At 36.6% G+C, this 17,959-nt stretch overlaps 1 protein-coding gene across 2 annotated transcripts; it reads left to right on the top strand.

Moving 5' to 3' along the window:
* The first annotated feature begins 894 nt into the window (after window positions 1-894).
* LOC127411792 (carbohydrate sulfotransferase 3-like) lies at window positions 895-14,730 on the top strand. 2 transcript variants are annotated; one of them, XM_051647570.1, is made up of 4 exons: window positions 895-1,159; window positions 4,009-4,107; window positions 11,353-11,539; window positions 11,639-14,730. In XM_051647570.1, exons 3-4 carry the CDS (start codon window positions 11,460-11,462, stop codon window positions 12,834-12,836), a joined length of 1,278 nt encoding a protein of 425 aa, XP_051503530.1. In that variant the 5' UTR covers window positions 895-1,159; window positions 4,009-4,107; window positions 11,353-11,459; the 3' UTR covers window positions 12,837-14,730. The 2 variants fall into 2 exon arrangements, with proteins under 2 accessions (XP_051503530.1, XP_051503529.1); XM_051647569.1 differs by lacking the exon at window positions 895-1,159 and having other exon boundaries at window positions 3,738-4,107.
* Window positions 14,731-17,959: the final 3,229 nt, after the last annotated feature.

The raw sequence follows: 17,959 nt of genomic DNA, 5'->3' as shown, positions 1-17,959 counted from the left end.
TCTGAATACTTATGTCAATGTGATATTAAAGTTTTTCTTTTTAAAAATATGTTTTTTGCTTTGTCATTATGGGGTATGGAGTGTAGATTGATGTGAAGCAAAAATTATTTAAAGCATTTTAGCATAAGGATGCAACAAAAGAAAATGTGAAAATAAATGAAGGGGTCTGAATACTTTATGAATGCATTGTATACCAGAAGCATCTCTGAATGAACACCACAGTGAAGACCTGACACTGTATACAGTTGCTGCAACCATATTGACCATATTGATTGCATTAATATGACTATGAAGATGTTGCATTGACAGTGCATATACTTTACAAAGTTTGTTGCGTTGCTGTTGGTTTGTTTCTGTTCTTTCCACTAAACAATGAATTTTGATAAAAAATGTTGATAATTTTTATAAATTGTTGCTGTACCTTTACAAAAAGTAAACTCTTTGAATTTGTGTTTGGTTTTACAATCATAAAAAAAAAAAAAAAAAAAAAAAAAAAATAGGGACAGTGGGTTCAACACTGTTTATCATAAGATTAACCCTGGAAATGTATTGTATATTGTGACCATGTGCATCAGTCATGCATCAGCAGTGTGGATTATGCAAAAAACAAACAAACAAAAAACAAATATGAAACCTTGGATGACAAACAGATTTGCCATTTATGTAATATATTATCATCTGCTTAAATCTGTTTCTGACGTGACTATAAAAGGTCTTAGATATCGCATTTATTGTGATATGTGTTATCCTGTTCTAAAATGGGACATGTACATTTTCCGAAAGAAAGAAAGAAAGAAATATCCTGCCACAATCAGAGAATAAGGCTCAGGACCCAAGTGCAGAGTAAAAATAAAGGAATTTATTTAATACAAAAAACAAACACAAACTCCCACGATGGGGGAAAAAACAATAAACATAAACTATCCCGAAGGGGAAAAACACAAAGTAAATAGTCCAGGCTGGGGCAGAGGGTAACAGGGAACAGAAAAACGGACCGGGTAGGGATTAACAGGAACAAAACGAGACAGGAAACAGGACCAACTGACTAGACCGACAAGAAACAAACAACCGACTGAATACACAAGACAAACTGGCATTGGACAGCACACACGAGGAGACTAAAATAGGGAGAGAAATCAAATGGGTTAACAGTGGACAGGTGAGGCAAATGAGCTAATAATAAGTAAACAAGGAGGCGGGGTATAACGTAAGACAGAGAGGCATACGGCGATACAGAAACAAAACAAAGCCACGTGCTCTCACAAGACAACAAAACACAATGGCACAAGCGCACATCGCCAAGACAATATAAGCTCGTGCCAAACGACAAACAAGACGAGAGAATGCGTACCAACGCCAAACAAAGCGATGCCACATATACTCACACTAAGCTAAATCTGAGCGTACTTTGCGAGGCAAATGCTACGCGATACACGCAGCAGGCGACAAAAACAAGACAGGACACCTGTGTGAGAGTTTATCCAAACACAAACCCGAAATCTCAGACCGAAGTGACCGAACCTCAGCTCAACGTGAAGACAGCTCGCGAGAGACAGACACAGAACATGGAGCATGAGTGTCTGGATCCCAACACATACCGAAACTTAACCAGACAGTGAAGTCAGGATTGAGACACCATGCTCCGGAAATGAAACACAAGATAGCTCGCGACCCGTGTGCACAGCGCAACGTGAGGCGCACCCGTGTTCGCGAGAGACAGACATAAACTATTGATGCGAGTGCATGCCGCCAAGATGACATAAGCGCGATGCACCCACGTCAATAACGGACAGAACATGGAGCATGAGTGTCCCGATCCCGACACAGACCGAAACAGAACCAGACATGAAGTCAGGATCCAGACACCATGCTCCGGACATGGAACCCAACAGACAGAAGAGCGCACGGCAGGGAATTCAACCGAAACCATGCGCTCACACAAAGACAGACAATGAAACACAAGACAGACATGGGACGATGATGCCACGGTCCTGTCAGACAAAAACCCAGACTGACAGAGTAACAGGACCATGACAATAACCTGACCTGGTCTAAAATAAAAAAAATAAATAAAAAGAAAGAAAGAAAGAAATGTCAGATGTGCGATCCAGATGTGCCATAACAAGGACATCTTTTGGGGCCATTGTAAACATCAGTAAAGCAAGCTTTATATTCACTAAATAAGAGTTCCATATCATGCTGGAATGCCTTTAACTATTAAATTGCATGCCAGTTTCAATACCAGTTTATCTATTAACAATGTAGTATTCAGCAGAATAAATGTTGACATATTCAGTTGACATTTTGAAATGTTACTTCTTAGATCACAGATAATCTTTGGATTGGATGGATAAAAAACCTCAAAACAGTATAAGTCTGGGGCGCAAAGAAATTTTATTTTAATCTTCTCACAAACTTCAGCTGATCTGAAAATATAATATGTATTTTGGCTCAGGGTTGAAGCTTTTACATCGTCCACCAACTCAATCATTTTCTGTCACATTTCCAAAATATTTTCTGAGATGTAAAAATGTGGTCCTGTTTATATTACATTATAAATAATGTTGTTGCAGTCATTTAGAGTGCATGACATTGCAAACACACAAATAGCTATAAAAACTCCATTTCATCAGCTACAGAGTTATTCTAAGACCAGATCACTGCTTTTTGCATTCCATGTAAGGAAAGACTGCTTTTTATTATTTATTTTTTTAAGTGGTTTGATAACACAGTTTGGCAGCGCACCACTTTTGGAGCCCAGTTTATTGGAGTATTCCTTACCTTTAAACAGCTTTGGATAAGCATCTAAATGAACAAAAGGTATAAACACACCTGTTGATAATACTATTTTTGTTCATATTTTATTTAAATTACATTAATTAAAAAATAATTAAAAACTGTTCTGTTTTCTGGCTATTCTACAACAACAGCGCTTCGAATGTGAATAGCATATAAAAGTCATTGTAATGTTCATTTTTAAACTGTTGATAGCAACGCCGTACATTACTGCCCCCATGTGGTTACACGATGTTATTGTTGAATGCTTCGAAGCTGTTCCTCGTGGCACTCCTATGGACCTGGTAATCTTCAAGTGTCAGTTGACATTTTAATTTAATTTTTTATTTAGTTATTTACTTTTCATTTAGTCATTATGTGCAAAATATCAGTACATCCAACATTAGTGACGAACATATTGCCAGTAAATCCACACAGGTCAAGTAAAATACAATTATAGTGTATGAGGCCAATCGACTGTCATAAAAAAAAGTTCTAAATGGTATAAGATGTTTGAAAAGTTTATCTTGTCTCACAAAAGTAGGCTATTTCACAGGTACCACGCAAAAAATAACCATAATGCCTAGTTGTTGTTACAGCGCTGACAGACGCTTTACACACTGTCTGAGAGATCCCAAAGTAATTTATTGTTGTACCAATGGTGTTTGGCTGGAGCTATGGAAAGTTTTATGGGCACTGAGGTCGTCGTTTCAGTTGTAAATTACAGACACATTGTTTTGCTCCATCACTCATTCAATGAACGGAATCTCCGTATACACGCCGCGTGTTTTATTCTGGAGTTTAGACATGTATAACTGCAGAAAGGGGATGAAGGAATCAATGGAGGAGTGTCCCAGGCCGTCCTCAAACAGAAAAGTCCTTGTGAGCACCCTCACACTGGGGGTTCTTGCTTGGCCACGTGATCATACAAAGATAGCCCAAACTTGGAGACCGCCGAGAAAAGGACACGTTTCCAGCACGCTGCCAAGGAGAAAAGCGCAAATGGAGATACATCTATATTTTTGTCTTTTAACTCTGTGAGACTTTAGAAATGACGTTGGGAACCTTCGACTCGGTAGTGAGAGAAACATGTCAAAGTTGGGTCTTTAAACTTCATTGAATCATCTCTTCCTTTTGTCTGTGGGGAAAAAGATGATCAGGGCATGAAGTCTGTATTATAAGTCAAATACTAACGTTAATATAAAGCCTTTTTATTCACTTAACTCACTGCAGTATTTTGGGGTCTTCACATACTCAAAGGAACAATGTGTACCAGACGGGACCATTCAGGATGCTCCGGATGAGCCACTGGAGACCCGTTTAGTCTGAAAGGTACGATTTCATTCTAACTCAAAAACTAGTCAATTTATATCATCCCAGCCATGCAGAAATGTTGAAACCTTTTACCGTAATCGCGCCGTTTTAACTTTAACAAGTTCTGTAATAGCATGCGTAATAATAATTTGTTGAGTTGTTATACGCATGTTATTCTCTCTTCTTTTTTTACGTCTTATTGAACTATGACTATATGGACAGTGAAGTGTTTCGGGCATATTAAACCTTACTTTCAAAATCGGGGACAGGAAACCCTCACCATCTCTGCCATTTCTTCTTGAGACTTTTTTTTTTTCTTGCTTAAAAAGTCAGTCTGAATTGTACGAAGATAAAATGATAGTGGCTAAAAGTTAATTGATATAATCTGAAGATTGTTTTCATGTCATAGAGTAAAAGGCAAATCACAGCTTCATATTCAGTTTATCCTGTGATCTGGACAAATTCTCATTATACTGTAGCTAATCTAAAACAAATAACTTTGTCTTCAATCAGTACTAGGTAAAGGAGGATAAATGGGTTACTTGGCCAAATATCATGTTTCATGTGACCATGTATTACTTTGCAAAATAGCAGCTGAATCAGTTTAATCAAGCTCAGTTTTCTGTTAGTAGGGTACAACGGGGCTAATGGCACACTTTAAGGAAAATTGGCTTTTTTTCTGATCAAATAGTGTATTGTAATGAAGCAACATAATTTGTGTAAAAATAAATAATAACAGAAGGTTGTTTTGATTAAAATTCATCTTTTAAAAAAGGTGACGAGGAGCGTTTTACCCCACACTTGGTGTAAAAGGCTCCCACATCTGGGGTAAAAGGCCCCAAGGGGGGTTAAAGTTATATTGTGTATATATATATAGAGACAATAGTTATAGGGCAAAATTGGTCAACTTGGGCAAATACTTTTGAGACAGAAAAATGCTTTTTAGAGTAACAAATTAAGATAACATTTCAAAATAACCACTTCAGAAAAGGGTTAACCATTTGGCATTTCATAACATCTTAATTATTCTTTAAACAAATTAATCTCCATTGTAATTGGATCAGTCAAGTTGAGCCCACTTTGAAAAATGTTCATAACAAATCTATTTTCCCACTTAAAACAATTTGTTTTATGGGGGCGTTTAAGCCGTGCAACAAGGGGGCTTTCACTTATTGGACAGTTATTTAAAAAAAACCTTTGATTTAATCATGTTGAACAAAACTGAAATTGTGGAGTAAGTATTTTGTCTACAATAAATTTGATCATTTCAGGGATTCTCATTTGTTACATAAATTGGCAACATTTAAAAAATTATTAAATATTAGATCAAATTTCCTCAATTTAAACTTTAGAAATTGCACGCAAGGATCTCATGGATCAGGGATATTTTGCAGTGTATATTGACAAACAGGTGTTAAGGAATGTATGGTGGTAGTTTTTGTTGCTGTTTAGTGGTGTGGGAGAAAATGAAATCAAAAGTGGCTTTTACTCCTGGGGGCCTTTAGCCCCGTTGTACCCTTCACATTAATCAACAAAACAGTGCAATTCATAATGTTTATGTGGGTGTTGGTGGGTGAAAAATAGAGCGAGAGAAAGCATTTGGTGCCATGTCTCTTTAAGGTTTACATTTTGTGATATGTCCATGATTACAAATACAGCCCCTGTTCCTGTTCCCCTCCTCCATCGCTGCTGCTGCAGCAGCTGCAACTTGTGGGCTCAGGCAACACAAGAAAACCTGTCACTTGTGATAGTGGATTTATCTCATACAAGAACTCCAGTTAAACACTGCCTATTTCCCAGAAGGTGCCATCACGCACTGCTGAACCGCAAAGTGCTCAATAATGAAACAGGACAAAAACACAAGGATGAAACATGCTCCCTGGCCCCAGACTGCGCACACCTCTCTGATACCCATGCTAACTCACTTCCTGTGTCATGTTTTCTGACAGAAAATGGCACTAGATTATATCGGTGTAATACTACCTAATATAAAGTGCTAGAGCAAGGTTTGCTACCCCAAAGATTTAAAATGACTGACCAGTCGGAATGGATTGACGTGTACCTTCCATCTCTAGGGAAGAACTTAAAAAAAAAAAAAAAAAGAATATTAAATTCGAAGCAAAGCCATGTTTTTATTTGTTTTTTTTTAACTGAACAATGAAAAAGACACCAAAATACTGTTACAATAGTTCTATTATGCATTATTACTTAAGCAATTTAAAAGCAAAAATTTCCCTGTACACATTTAAAAATATAAGGCTTTAAGAGAAGCAATTATTGTAATTTGTATGGGAATGATGAACAGAGTGATGTCCGTTTCTGCTTGAGCAGATCATCAGATTTGTCAAATGCTCCAGTGGGTTTTGAATATGTAAAGATCTCAACTCAACCGTCGTGCCTGACAGTTTGATGGCTATGGCATAATAAGCCCACATAATTGGTTTATATTTACTTAGACTGCACACTATCATTCCTTGATGGCTTGAAAATTGTGTCATATACTAAATGCTACTCTTTGTGCAGACAAATTGCATGGCATTTACCATGACAGTTTTCCCATTGGTACATATCTTACTTTACAACTACAATATTGCGCTGTTTCTCCTTCCGTTTAGTTGTTAGCATGGTGTAGGAAAGTGTCACATTCATAAAATTTGCTGTCTGGGAGAGGTCATGTCAGTTTATTTGCACTATTGAATTGATATGGTCCAGATTAACCCGTCAAGCAGTGCTGTTTGCCTTGCTATAAAGGTAACACAATGCATAATTGCAGGTAAACAACTGTTGTCAATAGAGCTATGTCAGGTTAGGGCAGCCAGCTATTCGTCAGGGTTATCTAGGGTCGAACAAGCTCTAAAGCCACTGGTTTTATTTCACTGTAACAGCCCAGTTCATTTGTGTGTGTCCTGGTGTTGCACCCTTATCATTTCTTGGTGCTGTTAGATTAATTTATAAACAATATTGATAACATTTTACAATTAGGTTCAATTTCAACAACATTAGTTAACATGAACTAATAATGAACAATCATTTTACAGCATTTATTAATATTGGTTAAAGTTAATTTTATCATATAGTAATACATTTAAAAATCCAAAGTTGTTTATGTTAATATTAGTTAATGCACTACGAACTAACTTGAACTAACAATGAACAATTTTATTTTTATTAACTACCATTAACAACGATTAATAAATGCTGTAAAAAATTATTTTGTTCATTGTTTGTTCATGATACCTAATGCATTAACTAATGTTAACGAATGGAAAATGATTGTAAAGTCTTACCACAATATCCTATCCAATGGGAGATTTATATTACAACACTGTTAGTCTTAGATTCTTTTTAATTAATTAATTAATAATATTTTGTATTTTGCTTAATTAACAATCCCACAGTTATCATTATGACAAAATTATTACACAATTTAAAGAGAATGGATAGGATGTGTTTTCATTTTAAAAGCCTGAGGAGATTGTCACATTAATACTTTCCATAGAACACTTGTAAAGCCTATTTATAAACCTTTGCAGAGTGTTCAAAGCTCTAAATCCATATGGTGTTAAATGTAGTGACACAACTTCGGTAAGAAATGTAAAAAGCTGTAACCCTTATCACCTCACTAAAACAAGGGTCTTTTTCAACAGGTAAACCTCAACTACCCCCACAGCAGGCAGAATCAGAATCAGAATGAGCTTTATTGCCAAGTATATATATATATATACACACACACACACATACACACACACACACACATACATACATGGATTTTGTTTAGTCACAACATAATTCCCATAGTTCCATTTATGTTTTCCATAGTTTTGATGACTTTACTATTATTCTAAAATGTGAAAAAAATTATAATAAAGAATGAGTAAGTGTTTCAAAACTTTTGACCGGTAGTGTACATACATACACACACACATACACATACATAGTGCAAATCTAAATACAAATCGGTTATATACAGTGAAAGGGAATGTAATGGCAGAAGGTAGGATGTGTTGGATAATATAAAAAGACTAAGCTGTGTATTGCACATTAATTATTGCTCAAAGGCGCAGTTTTAACTGTTCATGAGATGGATAGCCTGGGGGAAAATACTGTTGCTGTGCCTGACGATTCTGGTGCTCAGAGCTCTGAAGCGTCGGCCAGAAGGCAACAGTTCAAAAAGGTAGTGGGCAGAGTCCAGAGTGATTTTTACAGCCTTTTTCCTCACTCTGGAAGTGTATAGTTTTGAAGGGAGGGCAGGGGGCAACCAATAATCCTCTCAGCAGTCCGAACTGTCCTTTGTAGTCTTCTGATGTCTGATTTAACTGCTGTGAACAAATGGCTTGTGGAAATCAGAGGCCCTGAATCCTTGGTAAAAAGGCAGCCTAGTGTTTCTGTGTAGTTACTGTGTTTTAAATGAATGGAAAATACTTACACTGATCAGCCACAACATTAAAACCACCTGCCTAATATTGTGTAGGTCCCCCTCGTGCCACCAAAACAGCACCAACCCGTATCTCAGAATAGTATTCTGAGATGCTATTCTTCTCACTACAATTGTACAGAGTGGTTATCTGAGTTACCGTAGACTTTGTCAGTTCAAACCAGTCTGGCCATTCGCTGTTGACCTCTCTCATCAATAAGGCATTTCTGTCCACAGAACTGCCGCTCACTGTATGTTTTTTGTTTTTGGCACCATTCGGAGTAAATTCTAGAGACTGTTGTGTGTGAAAATCCCAGGAGATCAGCAGTTACAGAAATACTCAAACCAGCCCATCTGACACCAACAATCATGCCACGGTCTAAATCACTGAGATCACATTTTTCCCCATTCTGATGGTTGATGTGAACATTAACTGAAGCTCCTGACCCATGTCTGATTTTATGCACTGCACTGCTGCCACACGATTGGCTGATTAGATAATGGATGATTGTTGGTGCCATATAAATGCAACAAAAACTCTGTTGCATTTCATATTCATATTTTATGATTAGTATCCTGCTGAACAAACTTTAAATTGGTTTCAGAATGAAAGCATATGCTTTAGGTGTATGAAGACAAAACTGTCCTTCAGCACACTTCTTATTGTGTTCTGTTGACTTTTTTCAATTATTTGTTGATTTTTCCCCTCCACTCTAACATAGTCTAAAGAAAGTGAAAGCTGTGTTAGTCATTACAACCAGAGTTATTATTATTTCGAATTTTAATTTAGATTTTATTTCTACTTCATTTTAAATTTGTCCATTCAATTTAGTTTAGTTTTATCAAAAATTATGGGTGAAATACATGTAATGTAATATAATTAAATACATTTAATGTGTTTAATACATTTAATAAATGGTAATATTAAAACATTTAATAATGCCCATAAAATTACACATAAAATTAAAACAGAAAAGTTCAGATACCATTAGAAATGTATTTTTATTCTACTACACTTCACACTTTTCAGTCCTCCTGCTGTGTCCAGGTGTAACTTACTTCCTTAAAGTCAAGATCAAATTATTTATGACAAACTCTACTTGAGCTGACTTCACATTATATTTAGAATGGATAATAGGTGACTAGAGACTTCTGTTCTTCATTATATTCTCTGACATTTTTGCCATTGAAACGCAAGCAGGTAATACACAGAGGTTGCACTACAAATATATAACGGACTGAGTTGTACAATATCCATCTTGGTCTCTTTCATCCATCATATTAGTTTAAAAATCCCTAATATGTAGCACATTTGATTTTGTCTTGATAGTCAACATTTTTCAGTTAGAAATGGCTTTGCGTAGAAACGTGAGTCTGATAAACATTTGTTCTACTTAATTATTTGCAGAGTTGGGGAACGTACTTTTAAAAGTATACTTACGTTATTGATGTTTCTGGATGAGAGCGGCAGAGCATGTGTGGTGATCTCTTTCCCGCACACACGCGCGCGGGTGAGAGAGAGAGAAAAAGTACTTTGAAAGAGTGCGCTGCTGCTCTCATCCAGAATAATCACACATAAGGACATATACGCATGAAAACTGATGTGCAGTATCAAATACACAGAATGTATGATAGTACTAACTGTAGAGAGCACATCATTATGAAGACAAAGCCATATCCCGGACATTTAGAGGCAATTTTGAAATCCCGGCCGGATGCTTTTTTCAGGTCTCAAAAAGAGGACATGTCCGGGAAAAAGAGGATGTATGGTCACCCTATGTTACGTTATTTGATTGCTTGTTTGTTTGTCATTGCATCACAAATGCCTTGGACTCGGCTGGACTCTAAAAAAAATCCTGAGTCCTAAAGCCTCGAGTCCGAGTCAAGTCCGAGTAAAAATGCATCCAAGTCCGTGACAAGTCCAAGTCCATTAAAATTGGACACATGACTCGGACTCAGGTCCAGGTCTGAACTCGAGTACCCCAACTGTACTATAGACACCTATTGCAGAAGAGCAAATTGAAGTAGGCGGTCCACGGTCTGTCTGCATACATTGCAATGTCTATCTTCAACATAGCTATACATGTTTCTGTAGTCTGTTTTCTGCCTGTTACACCGACTTGTCATACACTCAAAGCTTACAATAAGACTGTTTTCCTACAGTATTTTTGTCTCTATGAACATTAAAAGAAATGTTATAAAGCATAGGAAATTCGACAACAGTGAGTATATTCTTCTCCATTTTGTATTTGACTACATATAAGCAAAAATTACGTTTGATTGGTTCAGCATAACAAAGTGTCAGGATTCTCGTGAAAGAGCTTTGAAAGCAATGCCGCTTTGAATACCGCCTCCGTTTTGCTGCCTGCCACCTCTCTCTCATTGAAAATGAATAGGGAACCCGCGGTACTGTTAATGCATACCATGTAAAACTGGCTTTAGAGTTTTGCTGTGACACTTATGGATCCAATTCTGATATATTTCCTTTTCATCTCTTAAACAACAAAAAATTCAAAAAGTCATACTTTTCATTATTCATTAAAAAGTAAGCAAGAACATGCTATTATTATTATTATTATTATGTATTATGGACCTCATCATCTCTCATCATTCTACATTATTGGATTTACTGGATATGTAATGACAGTGCAAGCAGCTAATTTGAGAAGAAAGCTTAGATTGTCTGTGTCTGCTTATACTCTGCTGTGCCAAAAGGAATAAATCTGTCACCGACCTGAATCGATACCAAAGGCTGTTGTGTTAGTGAGTTTTATGTCTATGTGGAAATGGTGCCAATACTCATGTATTTAAAAAAACTGTGGTAACCTCTTTGATTTTGTTTATTACAGATGAATTTTACTCCTAGGTTCTTATATGAGATGAACCAAAAACTGCAGGCATCTGCGAATTATTAGCAGTCCGTGAAGGCATTTTCTAAATACAATTTAATTTGAGAATGAGGAACAAGTATGCAGTCATCCTTATCTGCATTGTGGCACTTGTCATCATTGAAAAGGAAAACAATATTATTTCAAGGTGAGAATATTTGGATGAATTAAAATATGGTTAATTTTACTGTGGAAAATATGAACTGTGGAATTTTTTTTAGGTTTTAATTTAATTTAATATTTGCAGGGTCTCAGATAAGCTGACACTCCGACGAGCAACACAGACTTTGGAGTCTCAAGTGCTCTACAATGCTTCCAATGCTCTGGTCATAATGGAGGACAACAGCTCATATCCAGAGGAGATGTATGCTGAGAATGACACTCAGATCTTAAAGGCAGGCCATAAGCACATCCTCTTGATGGCTACAACACGGACAGGTTCCTCCTTCGTGGGCGAATTATTCAACCAACAGGGTGCCAACATGTTTTACCTCTTTGAGCCACTGTGGCATGTGGAGAAGATGTTATCGATTGGCACGAGTGGCACAAATGCCAGTATGGCTGTTTGGGTGTACAGGGATGTCCTGCAGCATCTCTTCTTGTGTAACTTCTCCATGTTGGAGCACTTCATCAGTCCTCCTCCTCAGGATCATGTTACCCCTGCCCTTTTCCGCAGGGAGTCCAGCATAGCCCTGTGTGAAGAGCAAGTCTGCACTGCTGTCATTAAAGACGTTTTCGAGAGGTACCACTGCAAGACAAGGCGGTGTGGACCGCTCAATTTGACCTTGGCGTCTGAGGTCTGCCAGGCAAAAAAGCACAGGGTTATCAAAACTGTGAGGGTCCAGCAGCTAGACACGCTTCGTTCCCTAGTGGAGAACCCTCAATTGGACATCAAACTCATACAGCTGGTAAGGGACCCGCGAGCCATCCTGGCATCAAGGATGGTGGCTTTTGCCAGTAAGTACCAGAACTGGAAAAGCTGGGCTGTGAATGGGGACGTACCTGTCGAGGATGAGCAGGTGAAAAGCCTCGAAGGAAACTGTAACAACATCCGCATGTCTGCCGAGCTGGGCTTGAGTCAGCCTAAATGGCTGGAAAACCGTTACATGCTTGTACGTTACGAGGATATTGCCAGATATCCCATGCAGAAAGCAGCTGAAATGTACAATTTCACAGGGATTCCATTTACAACACAAGCAAGGGACTGGATCCTTAAGAACACACATGCTTCAACGGAAGACAGTGGTGTGTATTCCACCCAAAAAAACTCCTCAGAACAGGTGGACAAATGGCGGTTTAGTATACCGTTCAAACTGGCCCAAGTTGTTCAGCAAGTTTGTGGACCAACCATGAAGCTTTTTGGGTATAGGTTTGTACACAATAAACAGACACTGGTAAACAGATCTTTTAGTTTGCTTGAAGAGAAAGAATTTACTTTGTCATAGATTTGATTATTTTTCACGTTTTGATGCATGCATTTTGAAAGGCGACCCAGTTGTGAAATGTGACAGGTTTAGCACAGTGGGATGTTTTGCATTTTAAAGTATGTGTGTCATGTATAACATGGTTTGAATGGAACGCAAGAACCTCTATCTTGGATTGGTTAATTGAGATTGAGCAACTGGTTTAAGATGCCTACATTTATATTTACATTTTACATTTAGTCATTTAGCAGATGCTTTTATGCAAATCAACAAACAAATAAGGTATATAACAAGCAATTTGTGATACAAAAGTCAACAATATCTGCAGTATCGCACCATTTGAAAAACAAAGTTGTAATGTAATGTAATGTGAGGACAAAATCCTCCATACTTTTTGCATGAGAAAAGAGTTGCTCTGACAGTGTCTGACACGTGGACATGTGTGATTGTGTAAGTATATTTGTGTGTGAGAGCGTGTATCTGGGAATATTTCATTTATCACTCAACCTGAAAAAAATTACCTGAAAGGATAACTTTATTAACTATAAGGAAACAAAGGAAAATTTTATTTATGTATGGTGCTTCTAGGATTGTGGGTCCTTTTAAGTGGGTTTGTTGAAAGTAAGGAAATTTATCTGGCTATTACGCGATATTAACTGGGAAAATAACTTTGCCACTGGGCAAACAGGCTTTCAGTTTAAAAAGGCAGCTTTTGGCAGCCAGCTGTGATTACAGAGTACAATGGTTGTATTATTCTCCACAAAACTGAAGTGCAGAATAGTCCTCTGTCCATGCAATATAATAATTTTAAAATAAGACTGGAATGAAGAAAAAAATGTGGAAAATTGAAATAAAAAAAGAGCATTGTGAATTATGCAATTTAAATTAAAAGTTTATGTTTGTAAACTCTTGCTTAAGAAAATACCATTAAGAGGAATCATTTCATTCTTAATATGAAAGTGAAAACAACCCGACTCATAACTAATTTCAAGTTTCTGCGTTTTCTCACAGGATGGATAAAATACAAAATACTCTATTCGGACTCTCTGCCAACAGCGCAAAATAATGGAGAAAACACCAAATATTCCAATAAATTTTGTTCTTTGGCTATGGCAAAGTACACAGGAGGAATACATGATAAATTCATAACAATTTTTAGGCATTATGTGGCTTTTTAGTGTATGGCTGCACCTTCACTTCGGACAGTGTATACATCTGACAGTACCAATTAAGGACAATATGAAGGTGGAGTGTTTGTGTCTATTAATGAGAGGAAACTCTTATCCTACAAAGGACCTCTAAATACTATAAACAGGAGATTTTATAAGCTGTTTTTCTTTAGAGACATAACACTCAGTACAATCTCTTCATTGGGAAAAAGCATAGCATTTTTGAAGCATTGTAATGGTATTTACTTACACATAACTTCATTAGTTTGAAGCCCTCAGGGCAAACACTACTTCAGTCCCTTTCAAAACTTCACATAAGCGTTACTTTTAGAATGACCAATTGTGAATTATTCTTAGTTAAACATCAGGAAACACTGAGTCAGTCTTCCATGACAAAATAACAAAACAATTATCGACATGAAATTTCCATGAACATTCCCTAAATCTTTGTTAGTAATTTAAGAGCTAAACTTGGGAACAGTGATGTTTTCTTTGTAAACATAACTTTACAATCTTATCTGACTTGTTATTTTGGATATACAAATTTACGGTGAACTCATTCCACATCATCCTGAAACAGTTTCCTGAGCTGTGCCTTGGCAACTCAGATGTTCTTTAAATATAGCTACATTGGTATATTTATGGCTTACATCATATCGACTCTGATAGAAAGAGACAGAACTGAAAATGTTACCTTGAGGGTTGAGATCCACCCATATTCACACATATACATCATATTTATAGCACTAGGCCCACTGGAATATTGCATTTAGTTGTACTGCTGCTTTGTGTTTACAACAATAAAAAAATGTAATATCCGCTATTGCATTTACTGCTCACAGTGTAAGATAAATGTGCATTCATTTGTCTAGCATCTGGTAAACAAAGAGGGAGCAGAGAGTCTTGCTTCATTAGTATATTTATCTCTCTCTCTGTCTCTCTCTTTCACACACACACTCACACACACACACGTTAGTGCGGCTATCCTCATGAGGACTCTCCATAGACATAATGATTTTTATACCATACGGACTATAGATTCCATCCCCTAAACCTAACCATCACAAAAAACGTTCTGCATTTTTACATAAAAAAAAAATAAAATAAAAAAAAAACATTGTTTAGTATGTTTTTTAAGCGATTTGAATTATGGGGACAATAGAAATGTCCTCATAAACCACATAATGCCCTTGTAATTACCAGTTTGTAACCTAAAAAAAAAGTCCTTGTAAACCACCCAAACACACACACACACACACACAAATCGAGAGCCACAAAATAAGGATTTATTATGATATACCAGTGAATGTTCCCTGATTAAATGAGTCTAAAAAATTAGTCCACAAAAAGAAAAAATAATAATAATAATTTTGTGGCAAAAATGAGGCCAACAGCATAGATTTCTTCTCTGAGCCTGTGCGTTTGTGACACAAGTACCTGTATGCTCAACACACTGAAGGTTTTGTACCTGCAGGATTTCTGCAGCTGGTCAATACAGAGGACTTATGCAAACGAGAAGGCTCTGTGCCCTGTTTCGTTGGCACAGATCTTTTTTCTCCAAAAAACAATTTAAAAATCAACCACTTCTCTATGATGATCTAACAGCAACATATACACTTTAAAAGATATGGAGTGCTGTAAACTCAAATGCAGAATTACTTCTTTTGTAAGTGTTTTTTTTTTTTAACTCATTCTTCACTGCTTTGGGACAAATATGTCTCCATAAGGGAGCGTTGTGCAGGCAGGGCAACTGGAAACCAGCCTTGATGTGTATGTGTGTGTGTTCCAGGATATGCCACACCTTCTAAGGGCCGCTCTGTCCACACTAGGGCTCAGACTGCTGTTAAACAGGCCTTTCATACTGTTTCTCCAAAACGTCCAGTCTGCAAAGTACACAACCCTGCCTTTTTATGGCTCAAAAGCCTGTTGGTCCTCTGACAAATCAAATGAAACACACAAGGATTATTTCAGTTATATTCCAATGAGTCAAATTGACTGTAATTTTTAAGTGCTTCATTGAGGCCTCACAATTAACATGTCTGAAAATGGACAAAAAAGTATTTTTATGTAAAAAAAAGAAAAAAAAAAGAAAAGGGTTTTCATGTGTGTTTATGAAAAAAAAAAAAAAAATCCCTGACAGTCTATTTCTGAGTTGTTTCTCAGTCATGCAGCCTCGGGCAGCCTGCTGATGTTTATCATTAGTGTCTGGTTTAAGTTTACACATTGGAAAATTAGGTGAAAAAAAGTATGTGGTTTGACCAGAGAGAGTTCTGACTTGTCTATTTATACTAATAATTACCATCAGCAATAAATACTGCAAAGCCCACAATATGATATTTTCCATTTCACAAGTTTTCAGTAATTACATATGGTAAATTTAGTCTTTTTTTTTTTCTTTTCTCCCAAATTTTGTATGCCCAATTCCCAATCCCCTCTAAGTCCTCATGGTGGCGTAGTGACTCACCTCAATCTGGGTGGCAGAGGACAAATCTCAGTTGCCTCCGCATCTGAGACCGTCAATCCGCACATTTTATCATGTGGCTTGTTGAGCGCGTTACCGCGAAGACCTAGTGTGTGTGGAGGCTCACGCTATTCTCCGCTGCATCCACACACAACTCACCACGCGCCCCACCGAGAGCGACACATTATAGCGACCACAAGGAGGTTACCTCATGTGACTCTACCAGTCCAATTTGGTTGCTTAGGAGACCTGGCTGGAGTCACATGTATATTTAGTCTTAATAAAAAGCAAATACCTAAGAGGTTAACAAAAGTTAACATATTCTGCCAGTTATTTTTGTTCTTAAAAAGAATGTTGCACAGAATACAATGTGATAAATGGTAATCTTAACATAATTACTTGGTATGTAATTATGTAGCTTTATTATTATGTGGTTCCTTTTATTCTACCTTGCCAAGCAACGTTTCTATTGGGCATACTCTTCGCCACCTGAGCAAATACACCCCTTAAAATGTAATTTATAATACTTGTGCATTTTCATAGCATTTTATATTTTATATACAGTAATTAATTAAAACAGAGCAATAACATATGACAAATATTTAGACTGTGTCAGGATTATAGTTATTTAATATGAAATTTATTATTTAACATTAGTTTCATATTTACTGGAGATTACTCAAAATTGTGGTCGATGACCTTTATGTAAATGTTTTTTATTGAATATGAACAACTACAAGACTATGTCATATCCACACAAATTCATCACAAACAGTATAAATAAAAAAAATAAAAAATAAAGAAATAAAAGGGCATCACAAATACACACTGTAAACCCTAATAATAAATACATAATAAACTCCCACTTTTATGTTAATAGAACTTTCAGAATTATATTTATTACTACACATGCATGTTAATTGCTCTTAACTTGAAATACTGAGTAAACTAATTTATTTTATTGGCACTAAAACTTAAATTTTACTCCTTGGCTGAACTTAAAATTACCATGTAAATTCAAGTACTTCAAGTAGAGAAACCTAACTAGCTAGTACTAGCTAGAACAAATACGTACAGTGACATTGAGCATGCTAAACACATGCTAATTGATAATACTATGCTTTGACTAATGCAGAAATTGTTCAGTGAATAAAACAAAAGCTCCACAATTCACCAAAATGGTAACCCCTAATAACTTTAACATAAACTCTTCTAAATAACACAACAAAACATTAAACACTAACAAGTCTCCCCTTTTACAGTCATCTTGCATAGACATATTATATAAAACTTTGTTTTAAACTGTACTCTCCCTGTCTAGTGCCATGCAAAGCATGCTGGGAAATAGAAATCCCCTGACCTGTAAATTTAAAGAGACAAGTTCATTAAACTTTAAATAATAAAAGATTCAGGTTACTTAAAAGCAGTGGCGGGCCGTGCATTAAAAGTCTAGGCCTTCAGTGTGATTCATGCCATTAAGAAAACACAGTTTCACAATGAATAAGACACCCTAT

Source organism: Myxocyprinus asiaticus, chromosome 21 (assembly GCF_019703515.2).
Source record: "Myxocyprinus asiaticus isolate MX2 ecotype Aquarium Trade chromosome 21, UBuf_Myxa_2, whole genome shotgun sequence".
In the NCBI taxonomy this organism is placed as follows: domain Eukaryota; kingdom Metazoa; phylum Chordata; class Actinopteri; order Cypriniformes; family Catostomidae; genus Myxocyprinus; species Myxocyprinus asiaticus.
This window is presented reverse-complemented; position numbering and strand designations above follow the sequence as displayed.

What these genes read in the sequence shown, in the direction of transcription:
- LOC127411792 (XM_051647570.1), top strand. Translation starts at nt 11,460, where the DNA reads ATGAGGAACAAGTATGCAGTCATCCTTATCTGCATTGTGGCACTTGTC. An exon ending in GAAAACAATATTATTTCAAG is followed by an intron (nt 11,540 to 11,638) that starts GTGAGAATATTT and finishes TAATATTTGCAG; the next exon opens with GGTCTCAGATAAGCTGACAC.